We start from the raw sequence: 22,113 nt of genomic DNA on the forward strand, positions 1-22,113 counted from the left end.
GTCTTCAACTCCACAATTTACTGCCGAGTTCCAGAAGATAGCGATACGGAAAGAGCTGGAGATTGGAAGCGACTCTCTGGATCACAGGTTTCATCCCAAAACGACGGTTCCGAGCTGGGGCCCCTCCAGAGTGAGCCACCATTTCCACCCGCAAGGGAGCCCTCCCCTCCTTCCTTCCTTCCTTCTTAAAAAGCAGAATCTAGTTTGCAAATGTTACCCAAAGTCTCTCCAGGATATCAAATGAATGTAACATATTTAGCCAAATAAAGTGCAGAACATGCCAGAAATTGAAAGATGGGCTTCCGCAGTTCCCAATTTTTACAGCAGGCGTTTCCGTTAAAACAACAACAAAAACAGTAATAGAAAGTACATTTCTTCTGCAGAATCTTTATAAATATGGCTCTAACGAGCAAAAATTCCTTTTAGACATTCCCCTGCAACAAAACACGACTTTCTGACCTGCCCCGCAGAGAGAGCACGGTGCGGCTGCGTTCAAGGCAGAACAAAACCAGAAAACGGATTTTCATGAGGTTAAACTGTCTCGATGCGGGAAGACTTAGGGCAGGGCTGGCACGGGTCCCCCTGTCGCGAGTCTGACCCGGTCTGATTCAGGACCCAGGTGACTGAAGGGGCGGCACGGACCTCAGCGGAAGGGAAGAAAGGGCGGCCTGCCCACGACCCCCCGGGCTGCAGGCCACCCTCGAGTGCGCGAGGTCTCCCCCGGGGCGCGTGCAGTCGCGCCCGGACACGGCCCCGAATCCCCGCGGGCCGATTGGAGACCCGGTCCTAGGTGAGAACCACGTCCTCAAGCCTCGCCCCCGCCCCACACTCACTCCCCCAGAACCGAGGCAGAAAGCAGGGAAGGGCGAGTTGCCCTTCTCCCTGCGCGCCCCGAGTCTTGGGAGCCGGGCTCCACCCCCGCAGCCCCAAGAAGGAACCCGGGCAGCTCTCCTCTCCTCCGCCGGGCGCCTCTTCCCCTCTCGCCCTCGGGGGAAACAAGCTAGACCGCTCCCCCCCGCCCCAGCGCGGGGTCTCCCGTTCCCTCCCCGCCCCCGGCCCGTGGGGCTCCCGCGCAAAGCAAGAGACGCCTGCCCCACACCGAGGGGCCCCGCGCGGAAGGGGAGAGGCCGGGAGGGGCCCCGCAGCAGCGCCCCTCCGAGGCCGGGGCAGGAAGCGGCCCACTTCCCCGCTTCGGGCCTGAACAATGGCCCCTTGCCCGGAAAGCGAGGCTCGGAGAAGGGCGGACGCCCCGGGGAGCGCGGCCGGGGGTGGGCGCGCGGCCCCCGGGCGCCCCTTCCTGCCTGCGAGGAACCGGCCCGCGCCCGCGCCCCGGCCCGGCCCCCGCGCGCGCGGGACCCCAGCGCAGCGCGCCAGGCCGAGCCCGCCGCGAACAATGCGCGCCCCGCCCCGCGCCCGCCCCCGCGCGCCCATTGGCCGGCGCCGGAGCAGGGCGGCCCGCGGGGGCGGGCGCGGCGCGGGGGCGCGGCAGCGGTGCGCGTGCGCGGGGCGGGCCCAGCGCGGGGCGGGGGCGGTGCTTTGTGTGCGGCCGGCGGGGCGCGCGGTGGCGGCGGCGGCGGCGGCGGGGCCAGCGGCGGCGGCGCGGGGCGCGGGGAGCGGCGGGCGCCGCGGTCGGGGCGGGCGCGCGCGGCAGCATGGAGGAGCTGAGCAGCGTCGGCGAGCAGGTCTTCGCCGCCGAGTGCATCCTGAGCAAGCGGCTCCGCAAGGTGCGTGCGGCCCGGCCCGCGCCCGCCCCGCGCCCGCCCGCCCCGGCTCACGCGCCTCTTCTCTCCCCGCAGGGCAAGCTGGAGTACCTGGTCAAGTGGCGCGGCTGGTCCTCCAAGTGAGTCCCCCGCGGCGCGGCGCCCGCCTTCCCGCCCGCGCCGCCTCGGGCCCGGGGGCGGGGGCGGGGGCGTCCGCGCGCTGGGCGGGAAGTTCGCGGGGTCCCCGCGGGCTCGGCGGGAAGGGGGCGCGCAGCCTGCGCGGGGCCGCCCTTTGTTTACGGGCCCCGCGCCCCGCGCCCCGGCCCGCTTCCCTCCCGCGCCGCGCGCTCCTCCCGCTCCTCCCGCGCGCATTTGTTGCCTGCGTCCCCGGCCCGCCTCAGCCCTCCCCGCGGGACGCGAACCCCCCTCCTCCCGTCCATGTTTCCCCGCTGTAACCTGAGCTTCCTATTGATGGATGGAAGGGCTCCTTTCCCCCCGTTTAAAGTAAGGAAGGGGACTTGGCATCCCCGGAAGGAGCTCTGTTTGCAGCCCCTCGGGCACACCCGCTCCCCCTTTCTCCCCGCGCCCCACTTCTCTTTCTTCGCCCTCCCCTCCCGGTGCCCCGGCCCGCGCTCGCTTGGGCGCCGGCCACATTGTTCGTAATCTTTGGGCTGCGCTCCTGTGCCCCCCACCCCCCGCCTTCCCCTCCCTGCATCCTGGAGCAGCCTTCCCTTCCCTCGCTGGATCCGGGCCAGGCTTTGGGGGCTTCCCTCCCGGCAACTTCCCATTTTACTGGGATTTGTTTTCCTCCCGGGGGAGACCGAGGAGTTTTCCTGAGGCCGAGTGCTAGTTAATTGAGGGCTGAGGTGGTGGTTTCCCTTGGAGTTTGAGGCTGAGGTGGTGACCTTAAGGCCCCCAGTCGGCAGGAACCGACCTAGGCCTGGGTGGGATTTGGGGGGACTCTGCCACGGCACCGCGATGCCCTTGCCATCAGCGGGGATTGGAGGGCGAGGGGGGCGGGCCCTTTCCAGCTGTTTCCTGAAGTGGCCTGCCAGGGCCTGGTGTGTCTTGACTCCTTGCTTTTTGCTTTTGCAGACACAACAGCTGGGAGCCAGAGGAGAATATCCTGGACCCAAGGCTGCTCCTGGCCTTCCAGAAGAAGTGAGAACGTTAACAGCACACGTGGGAAGGGGGAGAATGTTGGGGAGACCTGTGGCCTGTCGTGTGGTGGTTCAGGGCCAAGCCGGCCTTGCAGGGGGCCTGGGCCTGGGCTGTGGTCTGAGGGCCTCCCCCTGGGGTGGTGGTCTGTAGGGCTGGGGTCAGCTTTGAGGAACCCCTCCTCGACCTTCCATCGGCTGGCTTGGCCGGCGTCATGTCCACAGCTCAGAAGTGACCGCGTTACTGCTGCTCCGGGTCTTTGTGCTGGCCAGTCTTGCAAAGAAAACCCTCTCGGTTCCTTCCTGAAAAGTCCTGCCTTCTCTTGTTGGCCTCTGCTGTTGAGTCATTTGCCAACGGCACTAATAAAAACCAGGATCGCAGGTTTGCCCTGAAAATGGTGGCCTGGCCGCCCAGTGCTACCCGAGTGTGCCACTGAGCAGGGGGAGGCCCAGAGAGGGAGCCGAAGCAGCACAGCAGAAAGTTAGTGGGTTCTGTACCGGAAACGACTCAGTATTTATCTTCAGGCTGCAAAACAGGTGGTACCGGGGCGGGGGGAGCTCCCTCGCCAGTCTCGGGGGACAATCCTACTTCTGTAATTTTAGATGCCATCTCTATTTTTAGATAGGAGAGCTGGTTTAGGAGAGACTTTGAGGTAGGCAAAAGGGAGGTGAGGCGCAGGTGACGGAGGGGCCAGCCGTCCTGGCAGGAGGGTCCAGGGAGCGCTGTCCCTAAGCACACTGCTGGGGGCGGGAGGGGGGCAGCGGGAGTGAGGACTTTGCTGCGGGTTGCCTGTTGCTAGACACAGTTAAATGAGTCGCTCAGAAGCTTTCCCATCTGGGGTCAATCTGGCCAGCTTGTTCTCTGGTCCACTTTTTACCCCCACTCTAGAGCGACATTTGGGGTCTTCTCCAAGAGGCCGTGGCAGTGGGGAGTGGGTAAAGCTGGGCTTTGGGCAGAGTTAGGAGGCACGAGGCCAGCACATGCTTTCCTCTGTACCTTTGGAAAAGCTTATCAGTGATCTGACTGTCTGCCGTTGAGTTCATAATTTGTAAGCCTGGGGGGAGGGGGTGAAGGGAGCTGGTCCGTTTCTCCGCAAGACAGTACCCTACCTGCTGCGACGGCGTGTGTCCTTCTCGGTTATTGCACAGCAGACGAGAACTGGGGTGAAGTATCCAGGCGGTGTGAGAGTTGAAAACAAGCGTGGGGTCTGGCTTACATCCTGGGGAAGAGAAGTCAGGGAAGTGGGTGGCTCCCCCGTGCGCCCAGAAGACCCCGCCCCCCGCCCTGAAACTAGGAGCTGGCTGTCCCTGCTTGGTGGGGCGGGGGGAGACGTGTAAGGGCAGGTGTGCGGTTCACAATCTGAGGGAGCAGGTTAGTGTGTCAGCGGAAGAGACTCAGGGGAAAGCCCTGCCCTTCTGTGACAGTTCAGGGTTGCTTTGGAGACTAGGAGCTCTGTCTGGTTGTACTAATTGCATTCTTTAAGCGGTGGCCTTCCAGGCCCCAGTGAGATGACTGCTTGCCCCTTTTAATTACTGGGAAGCTTTTCCAGATCAGCGTCTTCCCCGGGGTGGCCTGAGACGCAAGCTTTCTCGGGGGGTGGGGCTGGAAGCAGCTTTCTTGGCTTCGTGACCCCGAGTTCCGGGAGCTGGGAGCTGATTAAACGTGTCCTCCCAGAGGTGCGTGCTTTGAGCTCCAGCCACAGTAGGATCAGACACGAGACACGTTCTAGGAACAGAGGGGTGTTAGGAAAAGGAAACGGGAGAGGGAGCTGGGGCACCGGCTGTGGGAAGACCAGAGTGCGGGATGGGACCAGAGCCCTTGGTTCCCGGGACTGGGGCTCATAGACTGGAGAGACAGAGGCTGGGGCCAGGGGTCCTTGTCTGCCCGCGCGGCGCTCTTGTTTGGAGCGCTGGGCTTGGGCCGTGTGACAACTAAGGCTCCTTCTAGCAGGCTGTATTCTAGAAGTTCCATGAGACATTCTCCCTGTGGAAAGCGGCCGGGCTTAGCACAGGGCTGTCTGAAGAGGAGTCGGAGAAACTGGAGAGCTGTTCCTTTTCTAGCTTGGCTGAGATTTCTTTCGCTCAGTTTTACCCAAAGGCAGATGAAACCAATAGGTAAAAAGCTAATACTGTACTGGGAAAAGGAGAGTCCAGACGTCTGCCTCCGGTGCATTACGAGTGGCCGTGTTTCTGCAGCGGGGCTGGGGAGAAGCTACCTTGGGCCCGGAGCGCCGGTTGGGGTTTGGGGGTTTGGGGTTCCCATGTGGTGGGAGAGGGTGTGCGCACGGGGCTCCCGCACCCTGACTGGTGACTGTCTCAAGGGAACATGAGAAGGAGGTGCAGAGCCGGAAGAGAGGCAAGCGGCCCCGGGGCCGGCCGAGGAAGCACACGGTGGTGTCCTGCAGCCGGCACTCCAAACTCAAGGTGAGTGGCTGCTGGCCCACGTGGCCGCTTACCTCCCGCACCCCCTCTGCGCCGGAGGGTGGAGGGCTCGGCTCAGGGACTGGGTGTCCGGATGGGGACTGGGGATCCCGCTCGGGGACTGGGTGTCGAACGGCTGGCTTTTCCACAGCTGCTTTCGTCTCCCTGGCTCAGAAGGGGGGCCTCCTGCCTCCTTCCGTGCTGGTGGCTCTATGCCTCCGCCAGCAGGAGGCAGCAGCAAGCCCTTGCTCCCTGTCCTGCCCTGCCCCTGTCCCTCTGCTCCCTCTGGCCCGCCTCTGCCCGGAGGGCTGATCCCCTCCTGGGCTGGTTTCCTGTTCGTTTGTTGTCCCTTCCACACTCCTTTCCAGTGGACGGCAGGGGCAGACTTGGCTGCTGAGCACTTCTCTGCAGGCACAGAAAAGGAACTTTGTACACAGTAGGTGCCCATAGGTTCGCCGAGTAGACACAGCCAACCAGGGCAGCCACGGGGACGCACGCTTGGGGTCTGGGGCTGTGCCCTCTCTTCAGTTCAGAAGCAGGATGGGGAAAAGGGTCACGGCCCCAGTCTGGGGTGTGCCTGGGATTCCTTTCTCGAGGGCACTGCCCCAGGACCCTGAGCCCCACACAGTGTGGCCAAGAGCTCTGTCACGGACAAAAGCCACCCTTCTGGGAGGCTGTGATGACCTCACCTTAAGGCTTGTTGGCTGGTCCGCACAGCCTGCTCTCGTCTTCACATTTTCCTTTCGAGTAGGATGGTGGGAGCAAGGGGGGTCCTGTGCCCTCGGGCTCTCATCAGCTGGGGTGACCAGCCGGGGACCATCGAGGCGGGGGGCATGGCTGGGCAAGGAGGCTCTGGAGCCCCGGATTGGACTGGATCGTGCCAGGCTGAGGGCAGCAGGGAATTGACTCTGTCTCCCTAACGGGTGCCCTTGGAAGCACGGGCGCGGTGAGACGCAGAAGACGGCAGGCAGCAGTTTTGTTTTCCTGTGTGCTGGAATGTTCTGAAGGGGTCCGGTTCGGACGTGGGAGGGCTGGAGCAGGATGTCCTCTTGCTTGATTACGAGCACGTCCACACGCGACTCTGTCTGGCTCGTAAGCTCAGCACTTCCCTTTCCCTCTGCTGGGGAGCCTGCAGCGGCCCGGGGGCCCCCTTCAAGGCCGAGCCGGCCTGGCCTTGACCGCGCGCGCCCTTTGCTGCTTTCCTCTGCTCCGGAACCGCCCGTTCTTCGTTCCGCAGAACCTGGCAGAATCTCACAAGGGCTTTTCCCATCTCTTCTGGAACAGGCTGGCGAGGGCTCGCTCCCTCCTGGCTGCGTCTCTAGCGTGGCGGCCCCCGGCGTGGTCTCAGCGTGGAGGTGTCCGATGGCCCCAGGGCCCGGCCTTCCAGGCAGTGACCCCGTCTGTGCTTTGTCTCTGCAGGAGCCCGACGCTCCCTCCAAGTCCAGCAGCTCCTCATCTTCGTCCACGTCGTCCTCCACCTCCTCTGACGAAGAGGACGACAGTGATTTAGACGCCAAGAGGGGTCCCCGGGGCCGTGAGACCCACCCGGTGCCCCAGAAGAAGGCGCAGATCTTGGTGGCGAAGCCCGAGCTGAAGGATCCCATCCGGAAGAAGCGAGGCCGAAAGCCCCTGCCTCCGGAGCAGAAGGCGGCCCGAAGACCCGTGAGCCTGGCCAAGGCGCTGAAGGCTGCCCGGAAGGACCTGGGGGCGCCGGCCGGCAAGCTGCCCCCTCCGCTCAGCGCCCCTGTGGCCGGCCTGGCCGCCCTGAAGGCCCATGCCAAGGAGGCCTGTGGTGGCCCCAGCGCCATGGCCACCCCGGAGAACCTGGCCAGCCTGATGAAGGGCACGGCCGGCAGCCCCAGCCGGGGCGGCATCAGCTGGCAGAGCTCCATCGTCCACTACATGAACCGGATGAACCCGAGCCAGGCCCAGGCCGCCGGCAGACTGGCCCTCAAGGCCCAGACCGCCGGCAAGTGCGGCCTCGGGCTGGACCTCAAGGTGAGGACGCAGAAGGGGGGGCTGGGGGTCAGCTCCCCAGGAAACAAAGTCCCAAAGGCCCCCAGCGGTGGGGCCGTGGAGCAGAAAGGGGGGAGCGCTGGGGGGCCCCCCTATGTGCACAGTAGCAGCAAGGGCCCCGCAGCGTGCCTGGGCCCCCAGCCCGCACCCACCCAGGAGCTGAGCCTCCAGGTCTTGGACTTACAGAGTGTCAAGAATGGCACAGCAGGGGTGGGCGTGGTCGCCCGCCACGCCACAGCCAGCAAGGGTGTCCCTGCCACCAGCCCGGCCGCGGGGAAGAGCGTCGGGGGTGGCCCCACCGGGGGGAGCGGGACGCCCATGCCCTCCGACGGCAGCAAGAGTGAGAAGCTGCCCTCTAGGGTGACGGCTTTGCCCACGTCTGCGGGCAAGAGGGACTGTGTGAGGGGCAGCGCGGCCCCCGGCTGTCAGGAGGGCCACACAGCCCCTGGGGAAGGACGCAAGGCAGCCTTGGCGGCGGAGCTGAGCGCCGGGGAGGAGAGCAGCTCCGACTCAGACCCAGGCTCGGCCTCGCCGCCCGGCGCCAAACAGAACCCATCCGTGTCTGTCCAGACCAGCCAGGACTGGAAGCCCACCCGCAGCCTCATCGAGCACGTCTTCGTCACCGACGTCACTGCCAACCTCATCACGGTCACGGTGAAGGAGTCCCCCACCAGCGTGGGCTTCTTCAGCCTGAGACATTACTGAAGCCCCACCCGGCTCTGGCCTGCCCTTCTCTGGCCTCTGGTTTTGCTTCGATAACAGCCCTGTACCCCCAGGCCCTTTCTGGGGTCGGGGTGGCCTCCTTCCAGGGCAGGCTTGGAGGGACTTGCCCCAGCCCTGCCTGTGATTTCAGGCAGGGGAGTACCTTGATGCCTTGCCAAGGCCTGGCCTTGCCCTCGTTCCTACCTCTGGGCCTTTGCTTCACTTCCCACGTGCCTCAAGAAGTCTGCCTCCCGTATCGCGGGCCGAACATTCCTCAAGGCCGTCCCCTGTTTGCTGTTTGAACTGCCCTGCCCGGCCTGTGACGACAGGGTGGGGGTCAGCTTTCCCCTAGATTTCTGTGGGGGGAGCACAGCTGTTAGAGGAGGGATCCGCTCGGTACTTCCTGCCCGGTGGTGGGGAGGCGGCGGGGAAGCAGCGTGGACTGGACTGGGGGCAAGGCCTTGGGGGACTGCTCCAGGGCTCAACCAGGCTGTCAAGATGGGCCAGGGGGCAGGTAAGGGACCTTACCCGTCAGGACTCCCCTGCAGAATGGTGCCTGACTGCCAAGGACCAAGGGCCTTGTCCTTGTCCCTGTCCCTGTCCCATGCCAATAGCTCAAGGCTACGGCCTGAATGTCGAACAGGTGCAGGCCGCATCCCTTGGTGACCTGTGATTCCGGCTCAGACTGACAGCCGCAGCGCCCAGTGCTGGCCGGAGGGCAGCGCGAAGCAGGAGCAGACTCGTCCCCGAGCTGTTTCACTAGAACCTCCCTGTTTCCGGGGAGCAGAAGCAGAAGGGTGTCACTCTGGCTGCCCTCCTTTCTGCTGTTCTGTGTGAGGACAGCCGTGGCCCCACAAACTGCCTCCGAGAAACCGTGGAAGGTGGGAGTGTGGGCAGTCGCTGGAGTTAGGCGCACCCTCCCGTGGCCTGCTGGCTTCGGGCTTGGGACAGGTGTCTGGCAGCGGCCACCGTGCCCCCCTCTGCCACAGTGGGCGGGCACCGCCTTCCCTGACAATCCCTCCCACCTCTGGGGGTTCTGCATGCTCCTTCCCCACTGCCAAGCTGTGTCCCCGGACCATTTGGAAGTGGGGCGTGATCGGAGCATCCCCCGCCCCGCCCCCCAGCAGAGGGCCCCTGAAGAGGCTGGATCCCCCAGCCTGCCTGCCTGCCTGCCCCCAGATGGGCCGAGTCTGGGACAAGTCTGGTGTGGCTTGTGGCAGAAGGGTGGCTCAAGGAGCAGGGTCACCGGCTCTCTGTGATGCCAAGAGGAAAGTGGAGGTGCGGGGTCCCCTTCGGCCTCAGTGGTCGTTGGAAGCCAGCCAGCAGGTGTGGGCATTCCCTCTGTCCTGTTGCCTTGATCACAGGGGACCCTGGGCTCACACGGTGGGCTCAACTTTCTAAGGGGCGGCCCTGCCAGACCTTCTCCTTCGTCCCTCCCCGTCTGCGCCAAATACGAGAGACGGCTTGTGCTGTGAGTCCGTCTCAACAGTGTGCCTTTGGGGACAGGCCCATGTCCGGGACCTTGCCAAGGGGTGTCTATGTACAGCTTCTGGTCTCCTGCGCGGTAGCCGTGCTGGGCCACGGGGGAAGCAGTGCCCGTCTCTGCAGATCAGAGGGCTGAGCTACCCAGATGACCAGGCTGGAACCAGAGAGCGGGCAGGAGAGAGGAGACTTGCTTCCCCCCTCCGTCCTCCCCCAGGAGGTGGGGGGAGACGCTGCAGCTCCCTGCACAGCCTGGAAGAGGGGGATCCGGCATTCTGGGCCGCTGACACCAGCTTCCCCTCTGGTTCCTGGGCACCCCAGTGCTCCCTGGCTGCCTCCCCCTCGGCGGGGGGGGGGGGGGGCTGCTGGCCTCCAGGTTTTTGCATCGCCCTTTCTGCCAGGCACCGTGCTGCCTTAGAGCCCCCAGAGCCAGGCCACCAGCCGCCCTCCAAGCCCTTGGGGCCACCCTGGGCTTCTACAGGCCACTGGGTAAACGCTTGTCGGAGCTGACCTGACGTTGTCTGCAGCCAGGTCTCCAAACCCCGACGTGGTGCCTTTCTCTTTACCAGCTACTTCAATCCCAAAGTTGACTGCCTCACCTCACTCCCAGCCACTTTGCCTTCTTGCTGTGTTGTGTGGGCTTCGGTTTCTTACCGTTTTGTGTTTTTTTCTGGTGCTCGTGACTGTGGTTCGTGTTTAAAAGGGTGTGTGCGCGTGCGCATGTGTGTGTGTCCGTGCACACACATGTTGGTGTGACCGCCTGGGCTGGAGAGTTGATTGTCATGTTTACCAATAAAAGTAGTGCTTTTTTATTTGCTGCTATGTGTGCGTGCGTGTCCGTGCGTGGCTGGGCATCAGCCACGTCTGGTCGGAGAGTCGTGGAGTGTGTGGGGTTCCCGACACGGCTGCCTCGCGGTGTAGCCTGAGTGGGTGTTTTAATCCTGCCGTGTCTTTGTTTGCCTGTCATGGCTAGGAAGAAGTGGCCGGTCTGTCCTCTTCTTAAGAGGGTTTGACATATTTTTATATATATTTTTTGGTACCAAAAAGAGTGTGCCTTGTTTTGGTTACACTCAAAATTCTGACCTGACCAAGAGGGCTCTGGGCCCAGAGGTTTCATTAAGGGAAAACAGGGAGGCCCAGAGCTTTGGACCTGTGCCAATTGCTGGCTTGATTTGTGTTTTTTAATTTAAAAAAAAAAAATTTCATGTTTGCCACTTCTAATTGCTTTAAACTATGGCTGTTTGCTTTTTTAAAAGAGAGAGAACAAAAGTGAGTATGTGATTGCCCCGGGAAGCTTAAGATCTTCGTTGAACAGGATGGCAGCCCAGCCCCCGTATTCAATCAGGACCTACCAGTTAGAGAAGATGCTTCCCCCAGGAAGCCGGCGGTGGTTTGAGGGGAGGGGGTGGGAGGAGGGGCGAGGTAGTGCCTAGATGACTAGATTTTTGCTCAAGTACATTTAAAGAGTCTGTTGCTTTTCTAGTATTTTTGGAAAACTAACACTAGGCCTAGGTTGCAGGTTTGTTTTCTGGTTTCTGATGTTAATTTATTTTGCAGGGGAAAGACATTAGCAAGTGGTGTCGGGGTTTGTCTTACTTTCTGTTAACTTTTAGTATATCAATAAATTTTTTTTTTCAACCTTGTCAGCCTGGTTTATATCGTGTGTGATGCCCGGAAACACTAGTCTCTCTTCACTTGCCCTTTCTCGAGGCAAAACACTCTGGATGTGGGCTGAACCGAGGGACCAAAACATCTAAGGCTTCGGGAAAGGTTTAGCCCCTTTCCTGGAGCGTGGAAAAGGGTGTTTTTCTCTAGGCGAAGGGGTCGGGTTGGTTACGACGGTGACCCCTACACCAGCAGTTCACAAAGGGCAACTTGGCCACGACTGGACGTGATTCTGGTGGCCACGCCTTGGGGGCAGGGGTGAGTGTCGCTGCCCCTGACTTTTAGTGGACAGAGGCCAGGGACACTGCCCGACATCATAAACTCACTTTGAGACCTTTCCCAGAAAGTGATACTTCAACTTAACCCCAAAGACACTGTGCTGGAAAGTTCCATGACCCCTTGAGTCCCCTCCTGGGCTACCTCTTTAAAAGGACACAGCTCAAAAACCCCAGGGGATTTGCTCCAGCCGTTTGGTGTCATGGGTGCCACGGTAGACCTAACTCCGCTCATAAGGAGGTGGTTTGCCTATTCTAGAACCTTCCCTGAGCCTTCAAGGTTCGCATCACCCTCGGCCTGAATTTGTTCATTAATTTCAGCCTGCAGGGAGACGCAAGCTCCCTTTGAAGTGAAGACAGAAGTTGGACCTGGATGTTGGCCTTCGTTGGCAGGCTAGTTGGGGCGAAGGCCTGAATGTTTTCCCTCCTGAGGTTTTCACTACAAACAGAAATGCGACCCGGTCTCCAGAAAAGGCCAGGGATGTGGAAGTGCAGCTCCTGGGGGGCAAGGCCGAGGGCCTGCTGTCTTTGTTGCCCCTGCAGAGAGCCTGGGGCCCTTTTGTTTTGGAGAAGGAAGGTGGGCAGGGATGACGCCTGCCTTGCTGGCTTCTGGCTTTCGAGAGCCGCAGAAGCGGGGCGGGGATGGCCGGGAAGGAGTGGGCACGGCGCTGCCCTCGGTGGCCAGCTGGGCTTTCGTGGGAGCCCCTGTCTCCGGAGCCTCCGCCAGACGGGTGCGGGGCCCTGACCCACACCGGCCTTTGTTCGTTTCTGCGCGGCTGATCTGACGGCCTAATCCACTGCCTTCCCGGAAGGATGGGCTGGGCTGCTGAGGGGCCCGATCCGGCCCGCGGGGTCCAGCCCAGGGCGCCCGGCAGTAGGGCTCAGCAAGGCTCAGAGGCTCCCGGCGGCTGAACACCCCCTTCCTGCCCGCGAGGGAGGGCGCAGAGGGCGCGCCCACCGTGGCCCACCGTGGCCCACCGCGGCGTGCTCTGCGGCAGCTTTCCCGGCTCCTCTGGAGGCCCAGGAAGGCACCCGCCCGCCCGAGCGCTCCGCGAACCCACAACCCGGAGGGGGCGGCGCCGGCAGAGGGACAGAGGCCGTCGCCTCCAGAGGGCGCGCGCGGCCCGCGGACTTGGAGCCTCCCGCTCTTGGGACGCGCAGGGGACGTTCCCCACCTCGGCCTCCGAGCTGCCCCGGGGAGCCGAGTGCGCGACCCCCACCCCGACGGCTCCCAGGTGCCCCCGAACGCCTCCATCTCCGCAGTCTGCGAAAGAAAGCCCCGGCCCCAGTGTCCAGGCCCCCAAGGCTGGACGCCGCGGAGCGCCGCCAAACACCGAGCGGCTCGCACCTCAGACTGCGGCTGGATCGAGGCCCCTCTGGGCCCGGAGGGCTTTTTGGCGAGCGCAGGAAGTCAGAGCATGAGCCCCCAAGGCGCTGGTTGCCGGCCCTCTCGCCGTCGACTGGGATCGGTGCGTTGTAAGTATCAAAGGGACAGAAAAATGGATTCGATCCGCCGCGCTCCACGGAGCCGTAAAGATTCCAGTTGAGCCAGCGGCGGCCACAGCCGCGGACCCTGCCCTAGGGAGCAGGGGAGCCGACCCAGGGCGGAGGCGGCCCGCGGGCAGAGGTCTCCGCACCTGGTCTCCTGGAGAGCCTGTCAGGGAACGGGTACAGCGCAAGGAGCTCCTGGTCAAAGCCGAGGTGGATGGTGGCCAGCCAGCCGGGGAAAGGGGACAGAGTGGGCACCCTCCCATCTGCCTAAACACCAGTCCCCTCCGCTGCCCAAACACCCAGGAGAGGTCGCCTGAGGGAGTCCCGACCGAGCAGCTGGGCCGCCGCTCAGGGGCTGGCCGCCCGTGGAGCCCCTCGCCAAGCCACCCCACTCCATCCCCGCCCCCGACTTTACCCCCCTCCCCCGAGGGCGCAGACTCTTCTAGTCCGATGGACACTCAACGCCCCATGACCCGCTGCCCCGAGCCCGGCGCCAGTCGCTCGCTCCCTCCCCGATCCTCCCACTCAGCTCTCAGAACTGGGGAAAGAGGCGCGGAGAGCACCGCCAAGGGCGGGGTCCCCAACCCGTTGGCCAAAGACTGGAGATGCGCGGGCGAACGCGTCCCCGCGCCCCTCCCTTCGCGCTCATCCGGTGCGCCCAGGTCTGCCCTTCTCTGAGCCACAAGGTGCGGGGATGGGGTGCCTACAGGGGTGGGACTGGGACAATGCCATGGCCGCCCTGGGGTCCGGAAGGTGGCTCTCCCAAGCCGCCGCACGTCAGCTCCCTGCAAAGTCTTCCGCCTGGAAGGGCCAAGAACCCCCATCCCCACCCTGAGCGCTGCTCTCCCCCGACCGCGCCTCTCCCGGCCTTGGGGCTTCTACACCCCAAGAAGACCGGGGACGGAGAGGCTGGCGGGGGGCGGGGGCGCGGGGCTGCGCCGCGGCAGCGCCAGGTTCACTAATCACATCAGCGTGCTCTGCGCCGGCTCCCAGCAGCCAGTTGCCTAGCAATACCCGCGAATTCAATTCCTCAATCAATAGGCGCGAGGCGCTGCATTTCGGGGAGCGCTGGCGAGGCTGGGTGGGTCTGGGGGGCGGGTCCCACGACAGCATCAGGAAGCAGACCCGGAACCGCCAGCCGCGCGTCTGCGGGGCGCCCCGGCCTCGGGCACCAGCGCCGTCGGGTCTGGGGGTGAGGAGCGCTGGGGGGGGGGGAACCCCGCCAGAAGAAAGGGGACCCTAAAGGTCGTGCCCATCTTCCTGATGTCCCCGAGCTCTGCCTGGGTCCCAGAGAAGTGCATCCCGTAGGTGAGGAAAACCACGACCTCCCCGGGAGGCTAAGGAGAGGCATACCCCACTCCCACCGGAGCCCTCTCCCCCCTCCCCCAGCGGAGAAGTTTCCTGAGTAGGGGACCGGCCTTTGCTGGGGGAATCCTCCGGGGCCGACGGGGGTGAGTGGGGCGTGGGTGGGATGGGTAATGAGACTGGAAGAAAGGGTCCTCTTTCCCGGGGCCAGTGTACCCTCTGGTGGGGGCGGGGAAGGGGAAGGAATAAAACCGAGACATGTCTCTATTTACAAAGTATATATTTAAACACGTAGAAAGCGGTATTGGGTACAGACATTCACGACCGCAGAAGATAGGTACCGAAGCTTCGCTCTTGAGCTGAGGCGGGGATCGATTGGAGATTTGTACAAATCCTAGAATTAAATAAACTCCACACGACGCGCACATCCGGCGCGGTTGCAGACTCCCAGCCGCGCGGCCCTGGCCCACCCCCACCCCCAGGTCAGCGTCGCAAGAGCGAGCGGAGAAGACAGACACACGCACGGCCACGGACACAGGCGGACAGAGGGGCGGCGGGGGCAGAACCAGGCTGGCCTCGGAACGTCGGAAGGAAGGGGCAGAGTCAGCCCCGAGGGAGGGAGCGGGGAGCCACGAGAGGACGGGAGAAAGGAAGGCGGCAGCCAGGTAGACACGCGTCCCCGAGTCACCGTCCACTGGGTGACAGACACGTCCCTTCGATGAAGCTTCATCTGAAAACAGCGTCCACATTTTAGTCGACACACTTGGTCAACGGCGCTTCTTTATACAAAGTCAAAAATACCAGTTTTACAAACGTGAGCGGATAAAAATCCCCTTTCCGGGGGCTCCTCTTTATAGGCGCAATTTGATATTCAAAAACAAATAAAATCACGTAGTACACCGTCTTCCTCTTCTTCACCCCTCTCTCTAAAGGCAAGAAAGTCTGGAGGAGAGAGGGAGGCGGGGAGGTGGGGAGTGCAGAGGACAGGGCGGCTGCTCCCACCCTGCACCCCATCCAGAAGCTCCCCCAGCCTCGGCCCCCCGCCTCGCTCGCCCCGAGTCGCGCTCCCGCCCGCGCGCAGGGCCCCCACGCCCTCCCCAGACGAGCCGCGGGCAGTCGGATCTTCCTAGCCCTTTAAGGGCCGGGGAGGCCTGGGGGCCAGGATCAGTCCTCCAAGAGAGGGAGGGGTGGGGGGGAGGGGAACAGATTTGTGCTTTCCAAAGAGGGGCGCGCGTTCTGCGTCCCTGGAGCGCACGGGGGCGCCCGGGCCCCGCCGCCGCGCACGGCCTCCCCCGCCGCGGCCGTCTCTTTTCAACTCCGCTCCTCCCGCCCCCTTTGGCGGAGTTTGAATGTCGAGTTCAAATAGAGAACACTCCGCGAATCGAAAAGGCCTATAAATTATAGCTTTTGCTTTTAGAAAGGGGGGGGAGGGAGGAAAAACCAAAAGTTCTGATGCTCATTCTTGGATGAAAACCTCGCCGCGCCCCTCCTTCCCCTCGCCCGCAGGAGCCGCCGGGGATGCGGGTCCTGCCCGGCCCCGAGCCCCCGCCGCACTCCCCGCCGGGCCTGGGCGCGGAGCCCCCCGCTCCCGGCCGCGCCCGCCGCGCGCCTCCCTCCGTGGTCCCGCAGGGTGGGCCTGCCTGGCGGTGCGTCCGTGCGAGCGCCGGCGGCCCGCCCTCCCCGAGGGAGGCCGGCCAGTCCAAGTCTTCCCGGGAGGCGGGGGCCACCGTCTCTTCTGCAGGCGAGGCTAGAGGACGCGGAAAGGAGAGTGTCCACCCCCAAACACTTTTCCTGGAAAACAACGACTGTCTCGAACTCTGGGCACGGACATGCAATCCTCCCAATTTATCCTGGCATTTCGGGAATGTAAACAGATTCGCTGGATTTCTTTTCTTTCTCTGGAGTAAGGAAAGGAATCGAGGGAACCGGGAGACTCTGTCCACATGACATACACACGAGCTGATCGGCGTGCGTCACACACACGTTAGCTCCCGTAAAGTGCATTTCCTGATGTGGTCCTGGGGGGGATCTGCTGGTCCCGCCCACCTGCAACTTTTACCTTCAACATCACACACAAAAGTTATTCAAGTGACTATCCCCCCCCCCAACAGACTTCTCAATCTTAACAAAAAAAAAAAAAAAAAAAAAAGGCAAAACACACTGACCCCACCCCCTCTTTTTCTGATTGGGGAGCCCATCTTTTGTTGGCCTGGTGGGCCAATGGGAAGAGAGAGAAAACCCGGGTCCTGCTTGGTTCCAGGGGTCTGCCCTGGGGCTGTGGGAAAAGGGAGGAGGGGCGAGGTGGGTAGGCTGAGTCCCTCCGGACACCATCAGAGGTCCAGTACCCAGGTCCCCAACCTCCCTAGTGCCCTGGGTGGCTGAGGGGCGGCGACTCAGCCCGTCTGCCCCAACTAAACCACACTAAGTCTCTCTTTCTCTCTCTCCTTGTTTAAATAAAACAACTTCAAGAGTTGAAATATATATATTTAGATATTTTTTCTTAAATAACATATTTACATCTAATAGAAAATATAACTCTAGAGATAATCTTTCCAACCAAAACTGAGGGGAGGGAGGAGGAATGGAAAGGGCTGGGCGTGTGAAGTTAGGGACAGGACCAGCCAGAAGGCCGCCTCCCACCCAGAAATAAAAAGCGTTATGCCAAGTTTGCGCTCCCACTCTCTCTCCTGCTCTCTCGTCCTGGGATCAGCCCACCCAGCAATTCATCTTTTCTCTTTAAAAAAGCCTTGGTCCGTGTTACTTTCCTTAATGGTGACGGTCAAAAAGTTTGAGGTCACGTCGGTGACCACCACCTTCTCCAGGTTGGTCAGAGAGGGACTCCAGGACTCCTCCTCTGGGTCCCCCAGGATTCTGGCCACTGGGATCCTGGCGATGAGGGAGGGCCTTCCCCCCTGGGCCCCCATGTCCCGATACAAGCCCCCCACAGAGCCGGGGGTGCCTGAGCCATGCCGGACCCGGGGGACACCTGGGTCCATGGTGCCCTGGCCTCTGGCCTCCAGGAAGGTGGCCCTGTGCTTTATGACCCTGGCCGGAAAGGTGTCCACAGCCAGCTTGCCCGTGGCCTCCGCCGGGCTAGGGTTGGCCACACCGCACTGGGCCAGGTCCGAGTCCTGCCTCCGGGCCAGCTGGATCACGCTGTGGCCAGCTGGGAACTTTCCTGCCCCAGAAGGGGCCTCGTCCAGCTTCCTGCCCTTGAGGTAATCTCCGAGGCCATCACTGGCTTCTCCCAAGGGCCTCTGCGAGGGGTCCAGGAGCTCCTTCCGGGGCTTGGGGCCTCGCTTCTTGGAGCTGTCTCCGGGTGAGCTGGGTTTGTCATCCGTGCGGCTGGCACCCCGCTCCCGCTCGCGCTCCCTCTCTCGGTCCCGCTCCCGCTCGCGCTCCCTCTCCCGCTCTCGGTCCCGGTCCCGAGGGGGCTCCACTCGGCAGGTGCTGCTGGGGCTGCTGCTGCTTCCCGGTGGGGACAGACCCATGTTCCGAAGGCCCTCACGAGCTCGAGAAGTAGAGGCCAGGTCCTGGGGGGCACGTCCAGGGTAGGGGATCCGGATGCCTCGGGCCGAGTCACTTCGGAACTCGTAGGTTTTGGCCTTTGCCTTGGCCTGGGCCTGTAGGAGAGAAGGCACGTCAAAAGCAGAGCAGGGCCCCCTACCTACCTTCCCCCAGGACCCCTCTTTCAGTGAGGGCCTTCCTGCTTCACCCTCGGATGCCTCAGAATTTCTATATGGGGGGCTGGAGCTTAGGGGGACGCGCTGGAGAATTCGTCTGGAAGCAGCCATTTGCACCAAGCACACTTCTTGCTGGTACTGGATTATGTGTCTACTGGGGATGGCCGTGGGCACAGTCCTAGCATGGCTAAGCCCCTTTCCCTAAGACACCCCTTGGCACCACCACTGACCAGGTGACAGCCTGTCTGGGGACTCCTTCCTACATTATAAATAAGCAACATGATGGGACACCCCGAAGGTCCATAAGCCCTCAGAGCCCCCTTCCCCAAAACTCACACTACAACACTGCTGCCCACCACTGGGCACTGCCATCTTACCTTGAGGAGGAAGGTTTTGGGTTTGGGTCCGCGCTTTTTGGGGCCATAGAGCTCCATCTCCCGTTCCCTGGAGACAGAAAGGAAAGAGAAGGGGGGGGGGTGTGAGTAAAGAATCTAGCGGGACTCCAGTCCAGGCTGGACCTGTGTCCCTAAGTTAAGGGTCTGAGCCTTGAAAAGGCCTGTACCTTTCCTCAAAGGCTGCGAGCAGGCGGGCATCCAGGATGTTTTCCTCCGGCTCCCATGTGCTGTACCTGGAGGGAATCAGGAAGAAGTGGGCGTCAGTCCCGGGAGCAGGGAAAGAGCGGCGGGTGTGTGTGTGTGTCTCTAACTTTTCTTGCATTGTGCTGTATTTCCACGTAAAGGGAAAAAGAGGAAGAAAGAAACCTCCCGAACAACAGTCTGGGGCTGAGAATTGCATATAACCTACTTACTTCTGAGACCAGCCCTTCCATTTCACGAGGTACTCCATGCGTCCCTGCGGATGCAAAGGGGAAAATGCGTGTGTGCAAGGGGAGAAATGCATGACGAGGACACAAGAAATACATGCAGAAAATGCATGCACCAAATGAATGCGCGAAATCCCACCGCGAAAGGCACGCGCTCGCCGCATCACCCCTGCACGAAACGCTGCACAAAGTGCATGCACCGGCATCCATCCCCCCACCCCGCCCCCCACCCGTGCAATCTGTGCATCGTTGCAAGTCTAAGGAAAGCGCCTGGGCTCAGAGCCGCCGCCGCCGCCGCCGCCACGGCCGCGGCCGCTGCTGGGACCTGGGGGAAGGGAAGCTGGGCTGCAGCAGGAGGAGGGAACCCAGGCCGGGAGGGGAGGGCTCGGCCAGCCTCGGTCCGAGGCCCGGAGGTACCTACTTTCCGTATGCGCCGCTTCAGGAGGGCTTCGGCCGCGAACACCCGCTCCCCCACCGCTGAAAGCTCCATGTTGACTCGCCGCTTCCCCCCTTGGCCGCTTCCAGGAGCAGAAAAGCAGCAGCCAGCGCACGACAGACCATAATACTCTCCCGCTGACGTCAGTTCTCCTCCCCCTCCCGCGCGCCCGCTCCCTCCCCGCCCCCCTCCCGCGCGCCCGCTCCCCCCTCCCCTCCCGCCCCGCGCTTCCTCCGGCCCCACGTGTTGCTAACGACGTTGCTAAAGCGGAGCGGCTGGGGCCTGCGCCCCTGCGCGCTGATTGGCCGAGCTCCGGGCCACGCCCCTCTCCCTTTCTCCCCCGCGTTGCTACGTGACCCGCGTTCCAATCGCCAGGGGGCGGAGTCCGAGGCTACTCCAGAGACCGAGCGCGAGGGGGTGGGGGCCGCCGCCGGAAGTGACCTAGCGGGGAGGGCGGGCCCGGCCGCTGTCAGTCTGCGGGGCTGGCGAGGGGGCCGTCCACCCTCTGTCCTCGCCGGGGGCCCCCTCCCTCGCCACCAAGTTGTCCCTCCGGTGCTCGACGTCCCCCAGGGCTCTCGCTGGGACCCCTGCGGTGGTGTCAGCCAGGCCCCGCCCCCTCGGCAGACCCCGGCCGCCCCGCACCCACCGCCCGGACTCGCGCCCTCCCCTCCCCCCAGCCGCCGCCCGCGCCGCACAATGCACAATGCACAGGTGCTGGGGTGCCGCGGGCCGCGCGGGTCCCCTGCAAGCCGGCCTCTCGCCCCGGCCCCGCTCGGCTCCCGGCCCCTCCCCCTTCCGCACTCCCGACCCTCGGTCTCCATGACGACGGCCTCCCCCGCCGCCGCCAGCCCCATCCCGCTCGCAAATCAATGTGCCTGTGTCTGTCTCCTGTCGCGCGGCCCTGCCCTCGGCCACCCTCGGGCCCTGCGAGTCGAGGGGGGCTCGAGCGCTCGCTCCCAGCTCGGAAGCCGAAGGCGACCTATGGGCACCCGCGGTCCGGCCCGAGCCTCCGCGCGCCCCAGGACCCCGCGGGGCACGTCGCGCGTCCTCTTCCAGACCCGGACCGGTCCCCGACGCCGGCAGCCACCTGCCCCTGCCGCCAGTCCGTGCTGCTCGTCCCCGCCAGGCCCCGGCCCCGCGCGTCGCCAGCGCCAACCCCTTGGCAGGGGTGAGGGTGCGCTGGGGGAGCGCGCGGACCACCCCCGAGGCAGAGCCCGAAGTCCGGCTGGGGTGGGGACCAGGCGCTGTGGGGGCGCCCGGCTCCCCGCGGACCCGAGCGACCTGCGGGGCCTGCGCCGTGCACTTCCTGTCCGGGGCTCTGCCGATGGGCGCTCCTCTGTTCACTCGGCCAGAAGAGGCCAGGAGACCCCGAGCGGGAAGTGGCGGGGGCGTCCCGGGGTCCCGTGCTGCTCGAGGGCCAGGGGCTCTCGGGCGAAGACGGCAGGTCCAGAACAGGGGCGAGGGCCGGGCCACGGATGCCTGGCGCGCACACGCACGCACAGACGCTTCGGCTCAGCTCGCGGGGGTCCGAGGCTGGGGCAGCGGCGCGGACGGCCCCAGTCCCGGCCCAGCTCTCCCGACCCTTTTCTCCTACCGCCCAAGCTGCAAGTCACAGCGCCCACTCCTTGGGACCCACGATTTAGTTAAAACGTCCCTAATAAACTTGACTGGAAGCGATTTCCCTTGGCGAGGGGTAGAGAGGGAGAATGGGGAGGGGAAGAGGGAGAGGGGACGAGGGAGAGGGAGAGGGGATGAGGGAGAGGGAGAGGGGATGAGAGAGAGGGAGAGGGAGAGGGCGAGCCAGGGAGTCTGACTCCACAGGGCAGGGAGCCCGGATCGGAAAACGGGCCTCGGGTCCAAAGTTAGGTGCGCGGCGGGCGGCGGGCGCGGTCCTGGGCGCGCGGGACGGGCGCCGCTGCGAGCCCACCCTCCCTCCCACTCCCGGCCCCTGGCCCTGGAAACGCGGGGTCCCAGGCTTTGGCCTTGCTCCCACACTTGACAAGGTGGGCGCCGGGCGAACAGCCCCATCTCCGGCCGCTCTGCCTTAACGAACGGCGCGTTGGCGACGGCCACATCGCCCCGCCGACCCGCGCGGGCCGCCCGCGAGAGGCCGCCGACGGCCGCGTCCTTCATCATAAAAAGTCATTCCCGGTAACAAATAGTTTCGTTGGCCCGTGCCAGCGATACAGCTGTTTCTGTTTAAGCTTAAATACTTTCCAACAGTTTGGGCAGTAAAAATAAAGTCGGCCTCAGCCGCCTATAAGTGTCTGGTTTCCCCGCCCAGAGAAAGCCCACCCTCCGCCCCGGGCCCGGGTCGCCCTGCACGCCCCGCCCGCCCCCTCTTGGCACCCGCGGGCCGCCGTGGGCGACCCCGCCGGACCGCCCCAGTCCGCACCGGCCGCCGGAGGAGGGTCGAGGGCCACCTTGGAGGCCGGAGGGAGGGAGCCTACGCGGAGCAGCCGGAGGACCAGACCCGCTTCGCCGCCCGCCCTCCCCCCACCCCTCGCAGGCGGCCTGCGCCCGCACTGACTGGCGGTTTCCCTTCAGATAGGGTTTCTGAAGCCCCGTCCCTGGGAGTTGTGTTTGCGTTGGGTGCCTTCACAGACCCGGAGTTTGCACGAGGCGTGCAGAGGTCGATGGTTTCAGTTTCACGCTGAAAAAGTTCGCGTTCCTCCTGCCTCCCAGGGTTTCTCTTCTTTCCTTCTTTTCCCCCCTTTCTTCCTCCCTTCCCTTCCTGTCTTCCTTCCTTGCCTTCCAGACCTCCTTTCTCCTTCCTTCTCGTTCCTTTCCTCCCCCCCCCCCCTTCTCTCTTTTCCTTCTTTGCCCCTACATGCCTCTGGAGCTTGCAGTGGGGACATGCAAACCCTGGTATGGCCATGCACGGCCCCTCCCCTGGAGGGGTACTGAGAAATGCTCCCCTTGCTTTCTTGCTGCACCTTTCTGCCTTTCTTTATGCC

At 63.5% G+C, this 22,113-nt stretch overlaps 2 protein-coding genes across 2 annotated transcripts; one reads left to right on the forward strand and one right to left on the reverse strand.

Annotated features, from left to right (window-relative positions):
• The first annotated feature begins 1,591 nt into the window (after positions 1–1,591).
• CBX2 (chromobox 2) lies at positions 1,592–11,083 on the forward strand. Its single transcript, XM_045986565.1, has 5 exons — positions 1,592–1,724; positions 1,797–1,840; positions 2,796–2,861; positions 5,179–5,281; positions 6,698–11,083. Exons 1-5 carry the CDS (start codon positions 1,653–1,655, stop codon positions 7,997–7,999), a joined length of 1,587 nt encoding a protein of 528 aa, XP_045842521.1. The 5' UTR covers positions 1,592–1,652; the 3' UTR covers positions 8,000–11,083.
• Positions 11,084–14,520: 3,437 nt separating this feature from the next.
• On the reverse strand, positions 14,521–19,292 carry CBX8 (chromobox 8). Its single transcript, XM_045983861.1, has 5 exons — positions 19,142–19,292; positions 18,706–18,749; positions 18,460–18,525; positions 18,275–18,341; positions 14,521–17,837 (listed from the first exon to the last, which is right to left on the reverse strand). The coding sequence occupies exons 1-5, from the start codon at positions 19,208–19,210 to the stop codon at positions 16,938–16,940; spliced, it is 1,146 nt and encodes a 381-aa protein (XP_045839817.1). The 5' UTR covers positions 19,211–19,292; the 3' UTR covers positions 14,521–16,937.
• Positions 19,293–22,113: the final 2,821 nt, after the last annotated feature.

This window comes from Meles meles, chromosome 18 (assembly GCF_922984935.1).
Source record: "Meles meles chromosome 18, mMelMel3.1 paternal haplotype, whole genome shotgun sequence".
Classification (NCBI taxonomy): Eukaryota; Metazoa; Chordata; class Mammalia; order Carnivora; family Mustelidae; genus Meles; species Meles meles.

Coding starts and splice junctions, on each gene's coding strand:
- CBX2 (XM_045986565.1), top strand. CDS start 1,653: ATGGAGGAGCTGAGCAGCGTCGGCGAGCAGGTCTTCGCCGCCGAGTGC. Junction 1,841..2,795: donor TGGCGCGGCTGGTCCTCCAA/GTGAGTCCCCCG, acceptor TTGCTTTTGCAG/ACACAACAGCTGGGAGCCAG. Junction 2,862..5,178: donor CTCCTGGCCTTCCAGAAGAA/GTGAGAACGTTA, acceptor GACTGTCTCAAG/GGAACATGAGAAGGAGGTGC.
- CBX8 (XM_045983861.1), bottom strand. CDS start 19,210: ATGGAGCTTTCAGCGGTGGGGGAGCGGGTGTTCGCGGCCGAAGCCCTC. Junction 18,342..18,459: donor CTCGCAGCCTTTGAGGAAAG/GTACAGGCCTTT, acceptor TTCTGTCTCCAG/GGAACGGGAGATGGAGCTCT. Junction 17,838..18,274: donor CCAAAACCTTCCTCCTCAAG/GTAAGATGGCAG, acceptor TCTCTCCTACAG/GCCCAGGCCAAGGCAAAGGC.